Below are 15,261 nucleotides of genomic sequence, written 5' to 3'. Positions count from 1 at the left end.
TCTTTTAAGACTAGAAAGGAAGCAGCTGTTCTGGCCAAACTTGGCTTTGGTTGTATCTTTAAATCACAGCGGGCTGACAAATGGGATGACCTGGTTAGAGGAAAGAGCCTCTCCCCAGGGAAGGTTCTGGCGACTCAAGCCTTGAAGCCTAACCTTGCCCCTTACTGCAGGTACTTTGTGTGTGTTCATGCAGACCTGAGAAATATATTGTAGTTGACTTATCGCTTACAAGTTGTAGGAAGTGGCCCTTGGCTACGTGACCCTCTCCTCTACCCTTTCTACCTGTTCTGACTCACCCTCGTTCTTCGATACAAACCAGAGAGGATTCTGGCAAAGTGTTGCAGTCTAACAGGAATACTGTCCTGACTTCTCCTTTCCAAAACGTGATCTCCTGACTACCTTTTCTGGGAGACAGTGTCATTCTGTGTGTCAGCATAAAGGGAATTTGTTGGTTTGCATCACTTGGATGTAACTTTCTGGTGTTGAAGCTGAAAGGCTAAACTGAGGCAAGAGCTGAATGATGGGGAGGTACGAGGATTTCTCCCGTTGTCGCGGGAGTGTGGTGATAGTGCTCTCGCTGCGGTGTCCCTTGGCAGCCTTTCTCTACTCCCAGGACAGACGAGGCCGGGGGGCAAAGGGGACTGAGCCCCGTTTGTCGTGTTTCCCCCCTGAGCCCATGAAATAGCGCTGTATTCCCGGAGCCCGTTGCCCTGGAACTCGGAAGCTTTCCCTCCCGCCCCGGCTTCCCCGTTGCCTGCTGGCGGCCCGGGCCCTTCGCGCCGCCCGTCGGGGAGGACAAGGTCCGGGAGCTCCCCCCGGGCACGTCGGCGTTTCGCCCCGGGCCGGGCCCCCCGCTCCCGCGGCAGCCCGGGCCGAAGCCGCAGCCTCCGGCAGAGGCTCCGGCGCTGCCGCCGCCTTCCCCGGGCGACGGCCCGTCCCCGCGGCCCCGGCTCTCGCCCGCCGTCGCGGGCCCCCCCCGACACGCGGCTCGCGGGGACCGTTTCCCCCCGCTCCCGCCCCCAGCGTCGGCCGGGGCCGGTAACGGTCTCCGAGCGGAGCCGGCCGGAGCGAACCGCGGCCGGAGCGGTCTCTTCCCCCGCGGCAGCCCCGCAGCCCGCAGGAAAGCGCCGCCGCAGAGCGGCCCCGAGCGAGCCCGTCCCTCCCGCCCCGCGGCTCCCGGCGGCGCCCGTCAGGCGGCGGAGCCCGGCCGGCGAGCGGGGGCATGGCGGCGCCGGGCCCGGCCTCCCTGCAGCGCCGGCTGCAGAGCTCGCAGGAGGCGCGGCACCGGCAAGCGGTGCTGGTGCGGAAGCTGCAGGCGAAGGTGAGGAGCGGGGGCGCCTGCCCGGGGGGAGCTCCCCGAGGCCGGGCCGGGGTGCCCGCGCCGTCCGCGGACGGGGCTCGGCGGCGGAGCCCTCGGGGGGCGAAGGCGCGGCCCCGGCGGGGTCCTGCCCGGGCCCTGCCCTGCGCTGCCGCGGGCGGGACGGCGCCGAGCCCGGAGCTCGGGGGAGGCCCCGAGCCTCGGAGGGAGGCCCCGGGAGCCGTCCCGTCCCGTCCGCGGTCACCCCCGAGCCGCTCGCCGGGGCTTGGCCGGGCTCGGGGGAAGCGAAGCTTCCCGGTCCCGAAGGGACTCGGTGTCGGAGCGGCAGCGCCGTGGCGCGGGCTGAGCTCGGGCTGCAGAGAGCGAGAGAAAAGCCGGTGCCGGAGGAGCCGGGTCCGTCCCCGGCTGCAGTCGCTCATCTTCATGCCGTGTCTGCGCCCAGGTCCTGCAGTACCGGACCTGCTGCCGAGAGCTGGAGCAGCAGCTGGAAGCAGGAGCGGTGAGTGCGCAGGGCGCCGACTCAAGAGAGCGGCCGTAGCGTTCGGGAGCGAAAAAGCTCCCCGAGCCATGGCAGGGGAAAGCAAGATTGTGCTCCCGGAGGGTTTCAAGAAGCGCTGCGAGTTTGCCCGCCCCTGTTCTGCCCAGTTGCCGCTCTCAGAGCAGCCAGCAGTCCCAGAAATGCAGGATTGGAGTTGTGTGCAGGAGTGCTTTATTGGCGGGGAACGTTTTATCCTGGGTCTCGGGAGAGGGCTTTGCTGCCTGTTCTAGGGCTGTCTCTGAAATAGAATGGGTGGACAGACAGTGTTTTGGAAGGCGAGAATGCTGGCGTCGGCCAGAGAGAGCTGGCTCTGTGCTTTTCGTTCTGCTTGCCGGCTAAAGCAGAGCTAGGAAAGAAAGGGTGGGAGCGTAGGAGAGCATTCCTGGGCTTCAGGTGGAAGAATTGGCCTAACCATTCGCTTTCTTCTTCAGGGATGCCTCCCAGGCAGGTGGGAAGGCATGGAGGCCCTGGAGAAAGCCCTGCTTCAGGTGAAAGAGGAGCAGCAAAGGTACAAGGAAGAAGCGTTCCCTCCTACTCGGTATCCTGGATGCTCACGGCAGGGAGGGAAAACCTGTCAGTGGTAGGCAGTCTCCGCAAGGGAAGTGTTGGGGCAAGCCCTTTGGAAAGGAGAGAGGTGCACAACCTGTTCTGTGGGGCAGTAATAGTGGTGTGTGCTGACTGCTTCTGTTTGGAGCGGGGCGTTCCTGCGGGTGAGCTCCAAGGGTCCCTTTCCAGCCTAAACGCTGCCCTGGTGCAGTAGGTGAAGGACTGGGGGCAACTCTAGAGAAAGGTGATGCGTCCAGTGATGAGGCAGCACGAAGGGGAGGCAGCCGTCAACTGTGGGCATCGTCCGAGTTGCAGAGGAAGGGGAAACCCAACCTGTAGGTGGAAATTGAAGGCTTAAAGCAAGGAGAAGCAAACGAGTTGGCCATCACCGAGAGATCTTAGTTCATCCTAGAAAGTGCTTTTCCTGCCTCTCAGTTTGAGAACAAAGTCAGTGTTGGGGGAGCCGGGAAATGCCGGGGATGCTGCTTGTGGATAGGGGTTGTTCAGAGACCTCATGGCTGTTCCTCCCTTTCCAAGGTGCGAGGATCTGGCCGAAGCGAACAGTCTGCTGCGGGAGCACCTGGAGAAAGTGAAAGAGGTGAATTCAGCCCTCAAAGAAGATGTTGGAAAGCTGACGGTGGATTGGATGAGGGCGCGGGAGGAGCTGGAAGCGAAGGAGCGCGAATGGCGCCAGGAACGTGAGGTGAGGCTCAGCTGCGGGAATGTCAGAGGGGGTGCCAGCGTGGCATGAGAACGCGTTTTGTTTCTGGCCCAGAGAACTTGCTGTGAGAAGGTTGTGGCTCTGTTGAGGATGTGTTGGTGTTGACGAGCAGAAGAGAGGGGTTGTCGCGGATGGAGCGATAGACTTCACTCCTAAGAGAGAAGCAGCAATATATTTATTGATATAAACCAATGATTTGACCAGGTCGATAGTAGACGCGACAGTTTTAAGGGGGTGCTATAGCAAGGTCCACTTGGTTTTTTACTGCACAGAGGACGGGGTCAGAGAGAGCTGTCAGGGAGACCCTCCCGTTGAGTCAAGGTTCAGAAAGGACCCCTGGCTTTCTAAAGGCCTTCTGAGAGAGGAGTCTGGGTGCGGCTGGACCCAATCCTAGTCGCAGACTTGGTCAATGGTTTATGGCTAAAGGATTATATGTGCACAATCAATGCTTTCTATCACAGAATGTCAAAGTTCAGCATGCTATAAACCAATTTAGCGAGGATCTGTTGCAGCCCGGAATCTCTTAACCTGGAGGAGTAATCCTGAGCAGCGTCCCTGCTCACGGGGAGATCCCGGCCGCAGCCCGCTGCCGAGCAGGAGAGCTCCAAATGCCCTTGGGCTCTTGACTATTTATGGGGGGAAGATGACGACTTCCAGTCGTATTTGCACATTGACCACAGTACCAGTATCGCGGTGAGGTGGGCGCATTGCTCGCATCACCCCTTGGCTGTTGTGGTGTTATGCGTCTCCCTGAGACCCCCTGTGAGCCCCGGATGCCGCCATCACGACGAGATGCGCCCATGCTGACCTCCAGGGGTGGTTATCGCTTGGGCAGGGTTATGGGAGACAAAGATCAAGTTGGTGCGTGGGAGGGGGAGCTCAGCGTGGCAGGGGTGGGAGATGGAGGAGTGTCAGCAAATCGTGGTGACGGAAGAGGCCCACCTGCTGTGGCCGTGCTGCTGGGTCCTGAAGGCAAATGCTTGCTGCTGCTGGACGCTGTAGGGCAGCGACACAGGAGCGCTCGTCTTTTTGATGGGTCTTAAATCTCCGTCTAGAGCCGTGAGAGCAGAGAGGTCTGTGTGTTTTGAGATTCAGAGCAGCCAAGGGAAGAAGAAGACAGGCCTCCGTCACCGCTAGCAAATGGGACGGTGGTCTTGGAGGGGCTTGTCTTTGTCTTCCTCCACCAAGAGTGTGAGACAGCTCTGCAAGGCGAGGTGCTGACTCGGGGTCAGCTTGCTTTGCTGATGTCCCCTCCCGCAGGAGAAGGGTGGATGTTGCCTTCTTTGAAGGCAGGTGGCAGGTCTGCTGGGGCTGCTTCTGCGGTGCCTCTTCAGTCCTTGGTGCCCTGTCGGAACAGTTATTCAAGGAGAGCTGGCGATGGTGGTTGTGCTCTCTGCCAGCGGAAAGACTCGTACAGTGATGGCGGAGGCTGAACTGGCATTTCTTTTTGTCTTTGCATCTTTAGCTCTATGAGAACTACTTCAGGGGTGACCGTGACCGTCTGCTCGGGCTGTGGCATCAGATGGTCACCTTCCGCCGTCATTTCCTGGAAATGAAGGCTGCCACGAACCGGTGAGTAGAAGTTGAGGCCGATCTCTGGCAGAAAAGATGTACCTTCCCTTCACACCTCTCTGAGGTTCCTTTCTCACAGTTGCCTTCTACACAAACAAGAGCAGCGTAGCCGTGATAGTGTCTGCTGCTGGTGTCAGCTCAGACTCTGGGTTACTGTCAGCCATTTATCTTCCTGGATTATGAACCTTCCTTAATACGTCGAGCGTGCCTTGGTTCTTGTGTTCTTTGTGCTTTTTTGTTACACCGTTTTAGGCTTATTCTTCCTCCACCTTCCTGAAAAGTTTATTATGTGGCTGTTGTCGTGAGCCTCTGAGCAGTCGCTCGCCAAGGTGTGTCCTGACCCCAGAGTGTCAAGGAATGATTTGTCCCCAGCCGAGATGTCATCTTTCCTGGCAGCTTTTCCTCTTTGCGCCATTACGTGCGTGAGAAGCGAGTCAGCTGATAGAGCTGGTGGTGTGAACGTTGGCTCTTCCTTTGTTCTTCTGCAGAGATTTGTCAGAGCTGAAGGCAGAGCAAATGAGGCTTTCTGGGTCTGTAATGGCAAAGTGCTCCCGTCTAAACTGCAGCGTGATGTCCTCCCAAGCCAAGGGGGAGCTGGAGAAGAAGGAGCTTCAGGACAGGTAAAGGTGTTTTAAACTTTGCTGTTAGCACCGTTCTCTTCTGGGGCTGCCTCTTGCATTCATAGATGGGCTGTGTTCACATTGCAAACACACCCGTTCTGCACAGCCTTGTTTCTGTCCCGAGTCAAACGGTTGCCTTCAACAGAAAGGACGGCAAAAATCGTCTGACTGCCAGAAGCTCCTCTGGGTAAGACCAGACTGGCAAAGAGGTGGCGTATTCCAGTGCTTTTGCTGTGAACTGGTTCTTGGTGAGCAAGCGAGAGCAGCCTAAAGAGAGCTCTGTGTCTGGTACAGCCCTTTTGCTCCCCGGGGCGGTGCTAGAGGAGTTGGCAGGAATTTGCCCAGCACCATCCTAAGCACTGTAGCACCTCTGTGCTGACAGTTCCTTGCGAGACTGAATGCAGAAGGCCTTTGGGGCAAGAAGGGCCATTTTGCAACATGCAGCGTATTAACCGGGCCCCTCCTGTGATCCCATGGTTATTGGATTGGACATTCGTAGCCGTCTCCCCAGACAGCTTGCAGGGCCTTGGATTCATTCACTGCAGAAGGCAAAAGTAATTGTGGGAGTCGTAGTCTGGACTTTCAAAGTCTGTTTTAGCCCAAGAAGAACTTGTGCAAGGCTTGTATCCAACGTATGAAAGAGGAGAGAGAGAACTAAGAGGCAGGAAGCTGTTGCCAGTACCTGAACGTTTTGGAAACGTTCTGTGATGTCTGGAAGCTTGATTTACTTTCTCAATGACGAACGTTTCATCCATGACAAAGAGTGATGCAGCTCTAGTCAGGAAATGCCGGTGGTGTTTAGGTGTAGGTCGAAAGCCATTGGAAATCATTCCAACTGCCATATCTGGGACACAGTATGTGCTCCTGGTTTTGGAAAGGAGAATGTTTTTACATTGACGACTTGTTTGTCTTTCCCCTTCTCACAGACTGAAGGACTTAGTGGCACTTGAAGACAAACACTGCGTGTTAGAGCATGAGTTGGTAGTTGCGAGAGAGGCGCTGGAGGAATCGCACCTTGAGAGGGATGTGCTGAAGGAAGAGAAGCATGAGCTTAGAGTGGCCCTGGAGAAGGTATGGCCACCTTGTGATAGCAAGACCAGCACAGATGCTTTTTTCGTGTCAGTAGACGCCAGGGAACGTGCTGTTCTCCTCCTTGGGAAATGGTGATGAGACCACGCAGGCTCCTTGGGGTAGTTTGTGGGCACGTGCTTATTGGGAGCACTGACCTGGGAGTATGTCAGCGAGACGCAGGGGATGTGGAGTTGCTGCTCAAAGGCAGGGATTTCCCTGCCCTTGTTGTCATGTTGTTCTTTTGTCTCTTCAGGCAGAGCAGTCGGTGGCAGAGCTGACAGGGGCTCAGCATGAGCTGAGTGCTGAACTTGCTGATCTACGTGTTGCAACAGCAAACATGAGCTGTATCAATGAAGCTCTTGCGTTGGACAAAGTGCGACTGAACAAACTTGTGCTGCAGGTGAGCAGAGTTGCCAAAGGTCTTGGCAGGTGTTTGTCTCCAGCTGCTTCTTCTTCTCAGACTTCTTGCCTTCTGAGAGTGTGACTGACTGAATATGGAACTGTTCCTTTTTCTGTCCAAGCCCAACCTTCATAGGAAGTCTAGCAAGAGCGCCACAGATGCTGTTTCTGGCAGGGGAAGACAGGGACAATCATAGACTCGTAGAATTGTCTAGGTTGGAAGGGACCTTTAAAATCATTGAGTCCAAACACGAACCTAACACTGCCAAAACCCCACTAACCCATGTCCCTGAGCACCACGTCTACCCGTCTTTGAACACCGTGTTGCTCCCTTTCCATTCTCCTACTGTTGTTTAAATGCAGCGTCCGTCTTCTTCTTGGAAAATGGTGATGAGACCACGCAGGCTCCTTGGGGTAGTTTGTGGGCACGTGCTTATTGGGAGCGCTGACCTGGGAGTATGTCAGCGAGACACAGGGGATGTGGAGTTGCTGCTCAAAGGCAGGGATTTCCCTGCCCTTGTTGTCATGTTGTTCTTTTGTCTCTTCAGGCAGAGCAGTCGGTGGCAGAGCTGACAGGGGCTCAGCATGAGCTGAGTGCTGAACTTGCTGATCTACGTGTTGCAACAGCAAACATGAGCTGTATCAATGAAGCTCTTGCGTTGGACACAGTGCAACTGAACCAACTTGTGCTGCAGGTGAGCAGAGTTGCCAAAGGTCTTGGCAGGTGTTTGTCTCCAGCTGCTGCTTCTTCTCAGATTCTTGCCTTCTGAGAGTGTGACTGACTGAATATGGAACTGTTCCTTTTTCTGTCCAAGCCCAACCTTCATAGGAAGTCTAGCAAGAGCGCCACAGATGCTGTTTCTGGCAGGGGAAGACAGGGACAATCGTAGACTCGTAGAATTGTCTAGGTTGGAAGGGACCTTTAAAATCATTGAGTCCAAACACGAACCTAACACTGCCAAAACCCCACTAACCCATGTCCCTGAGCACCACGTCTACCCGTCTTTGAACACCGTGTTGCTCCCTTTCCATTCTCCTACTGTTGTTTAAATGCAGCGTCCGTCGTCTTCTTGGAAAATGGTGATGAGACCACGCAGGCTCCTTGGGGTAGTTTGTTGGCACGTGCTTATTGGGAGCACTGACCTGGGAGTATGTCAGCGAGACACAGGGGATGTGGAGGTGCTGCTCTCCTCTTCTTCAGAGTAAGTCTTGCTGTATTTGATTTCCTCTGTGCTTCTGTGATTGCAGCTGGAGCAAGAGAATGAGGCTCTGTTGTGTAAAGTGGACGAGATGGAGAGAGCAAAGATCTCTGCCCAGGAGAAGCTGAGCTTGTGTGAAAGAACAAAGAGCGAGCTCTGTGCAGAGAAAGCCCACCTGGAGCAGCTGCTGAAGAAAGCAGAGGAGCAACAAGAGGAGCTGCGGGTAGAGCTGGGGGTCCTGGCAGAGGAAAAGGAAGAAGCCCAAGAGAAACTCCTTGAGGTGAGACCAAAGACCTGGTGCTTCTGGGTGGGCATGTGGCTGCTTGGCTGGGTGAAGCTGTCTGTGTTGGCCTCCTTTTTGGCTTCTGGTAAGTTGCAGAGAGAGGACTGCATCCACGACTCTACTGTTCTCCCATGTGGCAAAAGCAGCAAACTGTGTAGCTCTGGAGCCTTTGTCTGGGGCAAAAGCCAGGGCTGCACGCAAGGGCTCTCACTGCATTTTGTCCCGCTTCCAGGTTTCCCGCCAGCAAGAGTCGTCTCGCAGTGGCCTGGAGCAGTTGCGCCAGGAGTCCTCTCGCCAAGGGCACGCACTGGCCGAGGTGTGCGCAGAGAAGGAATTGCTGGTGCGGGAGAAGGCTGCCCTGGAGGTGCGACTGGCAGCCATGGAGCGGGAGAGACAAGGCCTTTCGGAGCAGCTGGCAGAGGCCAGGTAAGGGCAGGGAGGAGACCCTGGGCAGGACGTTCTTTAATGTCTGTAATGGTAAAGGTGACAGTGGTTACACGGGGATTGATTGCATCCTGTGTGCTTTTCACAGGTTTTCTCTTCCATGGACAGAAAATGGAAGAATTGCAAGGAAAAAAAAAAGTCTACCTTGATTTGAAGGTTATTTTTCTGACAGCTAAAGCTGGCAAAGCTCTCCTGAGCGTTGGGCTCATGTTTATGCCCCCTTACGTGTTCCTCTGTGACGTCCACAGCAAGCCGAGTGGGCTCTCAACGGAGCCATAATTAAACCACGCAGACGTTTCCCAGAACGTGAAGTTTCTCTCTGGTCTTGGATTCTTGTTCTGTGCATTTGAACATCGATCTTTCCTTGTCACGTAGTTTGAGGTGGGATCTTCAGAATTCACGGCTATTGCTTATGGAGGTTGTGAGCAGGACGCTGCCCTTCGGGAGAAGCCAGAGGCTCCTGCAGAAAATGTGGAGGGCCTTCTGTTTCTAAGCTAACTGGTGTTAGTGTGGTGCAGGAGCTAGAGCTGGTGACACCAGCAGCAGGGAAACCTCTCTTGAATTCTCGCCAGCCTTCAGGGGTGGCGAGATTCCTGCCCATCACTGACGTCTGTTAAAATGGACATAGTTACTTTGGCCTGCCAGAGACTGGTGTAATCGGAACTGTGTGCTTGTTCTCCTTCTTGAAGATACATCCTCCGTTGTCCATCCAAGTTTTGCTTGCTGGCACAGGCTTGGTGGGCGCAGCTACCCGTGTGTCGTGGATCAGACCCCAGCAAGTGAAGATTTGGCTATTGCAGTCCAATTCGACTGGGCTTTCTGTGTCCTGCCAGGTGACAAGGGAAGCCTGGCCATTCCCTCGCAGGGGCCTGCATTGCTATTTTGAAGGGCAGAAATAGGCTCCCTGTGTAGGAGTTTCCACGCGAGCCTTTTTCCGTAGGCAGGGGTAGGGATCTTGCACCGCTTCTTCCTGGAACAACTCCCTGTGGGTGTCAGGAGCAAGCAGCTCCTTTCTCTCTGTATTCACGATTTGCAGGTCAGGGAAGGAGACCCTGGAATGCAGCCTGTTGGAGGCTCAGCAGCACTTGTCTGAGCTGGAGATCACCAGGAGTCATCTTGAAACCCAGCTTCACGCGGTGGCGCAGGCCAAGGAGGTGATCCAAGGTGAGAGCCTCCCGTTTCTGGTGACCCCGTGCCTGGGGAAGGTGGTATGAAAGCAGCTCTCTGTCCGCAGTGCTTCTGAGGAGTGAAGGAGCTGGAGACAGACCCCTCCTCCACGGAAGCTCAAAGGGCGTAAGGTCAGTAAAGTCAGAGCCGCTGTTTGTGCAGACTCTGACTCTTGCCATTTGTCGTGTTTGCAGGGGAAGTGAAGTGCCTTCAGTGGGAGCTGGAAGCAGAGAGGTCTCTCCTGAAGCGGGAACGGCAAAACATGGCGCAAGAGCTCCTGCAGAAAGAAGAGCAGCATACCGACACCCTCAAAGTTCGGGAGGCCGACCACCAAGGGGAGATAAACAAGCTCCTGCAAGACGTGGTAGGAAACACTATGCTTCTGAATCCTTCAAGCAAGCTTTGTGGGCTGGCTTGAGGAGAAGAACAGCCTGAGCGTGTGAAATGGCAGCAATGGTCTGTCCCGGGCGACACGGTGCCGGGCCAGGCAGCAGAGCCAGTGGCTCGTCCTGGAAGGAGCGTGGAGACCCTCAGGACTCTGGTGGGACAGTAAATGCAGGCACGGGTTGCGTGTGGGCGTAAGAGGAGTTCAACAGAAGGTTGGGTGGTCCCCAGCCAAAGCATGGCAGCAAAGGGCTGGGATCTTCCCAGCCTCCCGCCCGCCATGGAGTAGACTCCTAACGCTGCTGCCAGCTGCAGGCGGGGGAACTTTGTTCCTTCCTTTCTGTCCTTTGGCGGCTGACAGAGGTGTTGGAGCAGACGGAACAGGCCCCTTGTTCCTGGTACGGGAGTTCGTGGCCTGTCTTGTGAGGAGGGCACGAGGGTCTGGTCCCTTTCTGACCCTGCAGTCCGTCTGCACCTTTTCCTTGATGAAAAGGGAGCCGAGCTGTGAAAATGGAGGCTGTGAGCCTACGCTGTTCTGAGGAGCTTGGCTGAGACTTCATCAAATGACTGAATGGTTTGGGTTGGAAGAGACCTTAAAGATCTTCTAGTTCCTACCCCCATGCCAGTGGGACACCTCCCACTAGACCAGGTTGCTCCAAGCCCCGTCCAACCTGGCCTTGAACCCCTCCAGGGATGGGCCAGCCACAGCTTCTCTGGGCAACCTGGGCCAGCGTCTCACCGCTCGCACAGCAAAGACTTTCTTCCTAATATCTCATCTCAGTCTCCCTTCTTTCAGTCTAAAACCGTTCCCCCTGAGCCCCTTTAGGGACTGGAAGGGGCTCTAAGGTCTCCCCGGGGCCTGCTCTTCTCCGGGCTGAACCCCCCCAACTCTCTCAGCCTGTCCCCACAGCAGAGGGGCTCCAGGCCTCGCAGCATCTCTGTGGCCTCCTCTGTCCCCGCTCCAACAGCTCCGTGTGCTGATATTCATGGCCCCAGAGCTGGAGGCAGCACTGCAGGGGTTCTCCCCAGAGCAGAGCAGAGCAGAGGGGCAGAATCCCCTCCCTCGCTCTGCTGGCCACGCTACTGGGGATGCAGCCCAGGATACGGGGGGCTTTCTGGGCTGCAAGTGCACGTTGCCGGCTCTCATCGACCATCACCCCCAAGTCCTTCTGCTCAGGGCTCTCTCAATCCATTCTCTGCCCAGCCTGTGTTTGTGCTTGGGCCGAGGAGAAAATGTTTGCTAGTAATTCACCATTCAGCTGCTCAAACGCTTTCCGTCAAGCCCAGAACTAATGAAAGAACTACGCAGCTTGCCGTTAAAATTAATGCGAGTCCAAGAGCTGTGCGTGGGTGATTGGTTCTCTCCTATCTAGGCAAGATGAAGCAATGTGTGGCGGTTGGGATTTGGCATGGAAAGGGCACAGTTGACCAAGCAAATGTACTAAACGTAGTAGAATTTTGTAAGGATGGCTGAACAGCGGCGACACTGATGGTGCTTAGAGGATGCTTTCAGAGATGGAGACTCCTGAGGTCCAGCTTTTCCAGGGTATTTTCCAGGGTATTCCAGGGTATTTCCAGGGTATTCATTGTGCTTTCAGGGTGTTCTTTTGGCGCAGGGATTTCTCCGAGGCGATGTGGAGGAGGGCCCCTGGGAAGGGAGAGTGTTGTTTTGGGCTGTGGACCGGGAGGAGGAGGAGAAGGGACGTAGCACTGTCCTTTCCTCCATGGTCACTCTCCTCGATGTGTTGACTCTGTCCCTTCTCTCCTTTCTGTGGCACCACTCCCATCATCTGCTCTCTGAATGCCCAGCAGACGATTGCAGAAGGGCAGCGGCTGTCCTGGCTCTCGGAGAAGAGACTCCTGTCGCAGCGGCTGGAACGTCTGCAGCGAGCAGTTGCAAGGCTGGACCAGGAGAAGACGGAGCTGAAGCAATACAGTGCTGAGCTCAGGAGGACTCTGGAGGAGGTAGACCAGGCTTTCGCTGCCTCTGCACAGCATCGTGGTCCTCTGGAAGACACCGCATTTCCAGAGGCAGCACTGTGGAGTCCTCGGCTTGTTTCCTTCCCTCTCCCACTGTCCCCCGTGGCCACACGCTTTTGTCTTTTCTCTCTCTTCTGGCACCCCGTTGCCTTCGCAAATGCACATTCACTGCGGTACCAGCCTTCTTGCCCCCGTGTCCCCATACAGACCCACTGGACACTCTTGTGTCAGGAACTCTTTCCTCCTGCTCGCTCTCTTCCGTGGGCTACTTGGAGTGCTTTTTGGCCCCAGCGTTCTGTGGTGCAATTCACAGTCTCTGAGCAGCCATCTCCTTGCCAGGATGTCCAGAGGTCCTTTTGCTCCTTGTTTGGTGGCAGGTTTCTGTGACCCTTTCTCCTATCCAACGTGCAGGTGGAACGTGAACGGAGGAGGCTGAGGAGATGTTGCAGAGGTCGGGCGCTGCCAGATGCAGGCGGATCTTCTCTCTCCGAGTCTGACCAGCACAAGATGCTGGTGTCTCAGCAGGTGAGACCAGGATCCTACTTGGTGGGAGGAGGCTCTGGCCAGATGGAGGAACGATGGCAGCAGCCCCCCAGTATAGACCGGGTGAGGAGCAGGAAAGCTCTCATCCAGAGCCGCTGTGGCTGTGCTGATGGGCAGAGCTCTGCACGATGCTGTGGCCCGAGTTTTGTTTGGCCATCGGGAAGGGAGACCGGCAGGCAGTGGGAATACCCAGTCAGACGCGTCCCTTGGCCATGGCCAGACAGCATCGTTCCCCGAGGTCTGGTCTCTGTGGTGCCTGTGGGTCATGCAGGGTGGGAGAGGGATTGGAGGAAACTCAGAAAACGGAATGGATGGGAAATAGAGAATAGTCTAAGGACGTTCCCCTTGAGTCTTGCTCGTCTTGTTGAGCTTTCCCATTTTCCCTTTTCACGCGCTAGCTGTCACGTTTTTAAGGCAGATGAGAGCAGAAGAGTTCCTCAGTGCCTTGTGTAACCAGTAACTCTCCTGCTGAGGAAAAAGCCTGTGGCAGTAAGGTGGCAGCAGCCCCCGTCTCTCTCTTGGAAAGGAGAGTTGGGTGACTTAATCCTGTAGGAACCTCTCTCTCTCATATCCATGTGATGTCTCGGGGTTGTACGTGTGAATGGTAAGCCAGAGAGAAAGTCAACTTGTTGATAGTGTGAGCTGAGGCCGGGGTGACTCTGGGAACCTGTGACTTCCGTTCCCCGGGGACCAAGTGTTTGTCAGGGCTGGCGTTAGAGGGTGCGTCTTCCCCGAGAGCCGGTACCGTGGAGCTAGGGCTGGTCCTACCAGTGTGGGCTTGTCTGAGCTCGGCCTTTGGCCTCTTTCAGGTGTCCCTTCCGCAGACGCAGCTGGCGCAAGACGGGAAATAGAAGCGGGACTGGATTGAGTGCTGTGCAGAGACCGGCCAGGAACTTCAAACGTTGAAGGCCAAAGCTGCTGCTCCGGTGGCAGAGACTCGGGAGCTGCGCTGAACCTTGTCCTGCTGCGGAGCAGCTGCAGCATCGCGGGGTTCCCGTCTTGGGCCCTTCCCTGGACTGTGTTTGTTTTCCTGCGGGCAGGGGGGGTGCATTTGTTCTGTTTAGATTTTGCAGCCTGTGCTAGTGATAGTGGGGGTTTATGTTTTTGTACTAAAAGCCATTTTGTACTATTTCTGAAGGAAAGGGGGAGTGGGGTTTATACCTTTTTTGTAATAAAAGCCATTTTGTACTGTTTCTGAAGGAAAAAGAGAGTGCTTGGTACATTCATGGGTCAGGAAAATGTTAGAGTAGGGATGCCAAAAGAATATGGTTAAAAAGTTCCAGGAGCGCTTTGTATGGAATTGTAGTAGAACTTTGATGGAACTTGAGCTGAACTCCTGAAATTAATCCTTAATTGGCCTAATTAGGGGGATCTCCCAAACCGTTCCAAACTTGGACTTCAATGCATGTGTCTGATGAGGGCTGGTAAGGGAACTGTAGCTCACTCATGGGCTGTATCTCATCACTGTGAACCTGGGACTGTCGGAAACGCGTGGTGTGCTGGCTGTTGTGAAACGCCCGGCCCCCGATTCTGCAGAACTGAAATAAAGCCAAATATCTCGACTCAGTGTGTTGATTGGTTTTTACCCAGCGGGTGAAGAACCCTGATTTAGGGACATCTCCTCCTGCTCAGGTTTTTCCCATTCCCTGCTTGCAGCTCCCTTTGGGTGAGCCCTGGCACCGGCTGCTCGAACCTGCCCACCTGCACCATTCTGGGCCTCCACAATAGAGCTGCCTCCCCGCTGCGCAGCGAGGAGACCCAAAGGACAGGTGGCAGAGCGGTCCCCAGGGGGAGACGCCACCGTCCGTCCCCGGAGCGGCGGGAACAAGGGTTTTGTGCAGGGCTGCTTGCTCTGAGAAGAAAGAGCCCTGGAGAAAGGATCTTGACACAAGGACCGCCAGAACCCCGGCTCAACAGAGCTGGAGCAGCCCCTCCGATAGCCCGGCCGCAAAGCTTCCCAAAGGAGACAAAAGCTGGGTCTTCGCCTGACCCAGGGATTGGGAGGGAGGAAGAGGAGGGAAAACATTGCAGGGAAGATGCCCAGATGGACACAGTATGGCCTGGCCGGAAGGAAGGAAGGCACAAGCAAAGACGTGGGAGTAAACTCTTTATTGCAACGCAAGCGGGTGAGGTCTGTGTCTGCTGCCCAGGGGCTCTACACCTCGCTTGCCGCACGCCTCCCCAGGTCATGGGCCACAAGCCTTCCCGCGAACCCCCTCCTTTCTGACGCGGGCGGCTGGGGCTCGCCTCCGACAGGCTTTACACGCAGTGATCTGCGCCGGGCTCCTGTCTGGGCAGAGGGCTTGGGACCTGCTGGAGGGACGGGCTGTCGGGACCACTGCGCGCCCATGGAGGGGAGGGCGTCCTTAGCGGGACAGCACGGCTTTCCCTCTCGTGGTGCGCGTGGTTTTGTGACACGCCTTCCAAAACTCAGTTCGGGGGACAGGGCAGGCCCACATTGACAGAACCGCTCCGA

General features: G+C 56.0%; 2 protein-coding genes across 6 annotated transcripts; both read left to right on the top strand.

The window, feature by feature from the left end:
- Positions 1-2,209: 2,209 nt before the first annotated feature.
- LOC141736884 (uncharacterized) lies at positions 2,210-10,065 on the top strand. Of its 3 annotated transcripts, none has more exons than XR_012585071.1 (11): positions 2,210-2,364; positions 2,940-3,105; positions 4,589-4,695; positions 5,184-5,315; positions 6,242-6,386; positions 6,640-6,786; positions 7,334-7,480; positions 8,034-8,264; positions 8,500-8,693; positions 8,800-9,657; positions 9,748-9,871. XR_012585071.1 is itself a non-coding variant. In XM_074571531.1 (10 exons), exons 1-10 carry the CDS (start codon positions 2,315-2,317, stop codon positions 9,923-9,925), a joined length of 1,497 nt encoding a protein of 498 aa, XP_074427632.1. In that variant the 5' UTR covers positions 2,210-2,314; the 3' UTR covers positions 9,926-10,065. The 3 variants fall into 3 exon arrangements, 1 of the variants encoding a protein (XP_074427632.1); XR_012585072.1 differs by having other exon boundaries at positions 8,800-9,544; positions 9,748-9,854; XM_074571531.1 differs by lacking the exon at positions 8,800-9,657 and having other exon boundaries at positions 9,748-10,065.
- Positions 9,938-14,341, top strand: LOC141736893 (centrosome-associated protein CEP250-like). 3 transcript variants are annotated; one of them, XM_074571542.1, is made up of 4 exons: positions 9,938-10,242; positions 12,072-12,227; positions 12,654-12,848; positions 13,595-14,341. In XM_074571542.1, the coding sequence occupies exons 1-4, from the start codon at positions 10,141-10,143 to the stop codon at positions 13,634-13,636; spliced, it is 495 nt and encodes a 164-aa protein (XP_074427643.1). In that variant the 5' UTR covers positions 9,938-10,140; the 3' UTR covers positions 13,637-14,341. The 3 variants fall into 3 exon arrangements, with proteins under 3 accessions (XP_074427643.1, XP_074427644.1, XP_074427645.1); XM_074571543.1 differs by having other exon boundaries at positions 9,944-10,242; positions 12,075-12,227; XM_074571544.1 differs by having other exon boundaries at positions 9,955-10,242; positions 12,654-12,767.
- The last annotated feature ends 920 nt before the right edge of the window (positions 14,342-15,261 follow it).

Source organism: Larus michahellis, unplaced genomic scaffold (genome assembly GCF_964199755.1).
Source record: "Larus michahellis unplaced genomic scaffold, bLarMic1.1 SCAFFOLD_301, whole genome shotgun sequence".
NCBI classification, from domain to species: Eukaryota; Metazoa; Chordata; class Aves; order Charadriiformes; family Laridae; genus Larus; species Larus michahellis.
Note: the sequence above shows the minus strand (reverse complement) of the source record. Positions and strands in the feature narration are given on the sequence as shown.

Bases quoted from the DNA above. Each gene is read 5' to 3' on its own strand.
- LOC141736884 (XM_074571531.1), top strand. From the start codon at position 2,315: ATGGAGGCCCTGGAGAAAGCCCTGCTTCAGGTGAAAGAGGAGCAGCAA. The intron at 2,365-2,939 runs GTACAAGGAAGA...TCCCTTTCCAAG, and splicing joins GTGAAAGAGGAGCAGCAAAG to GTGCGAGGATCTGGCCGAAG. The intron at 8,265-8,499 runs GTGAGACCAAAG...TCCCGCTTCCAG, and splicing joins CCCAAGAGAAACTCCTTGAG to GTTTCCCGCCAGCAAGAGTC.
- LOC141736893 (XM_074571542.1), top strand. From the start codon at position 10,141: ATGGCGCAAGAGCTCCTGCAGAAAGAAGAGCAGCATACCGACACCCTC. The intron at 10,243-12,071 runs GTAGGAAACACT...CTGAATGCCCAG, and splicing joins ACAAGCTCCTGCAAGACGTG to CAGACGATTGCAGAAGGGCA. The intron at 12,228-12,653 runs GTAGACCAGGCT...TCCAACGTGCAG, and splicing joins TCAGGAGGACTCTGGAGGAG to GTGGAACGTGAACGGAGGAG.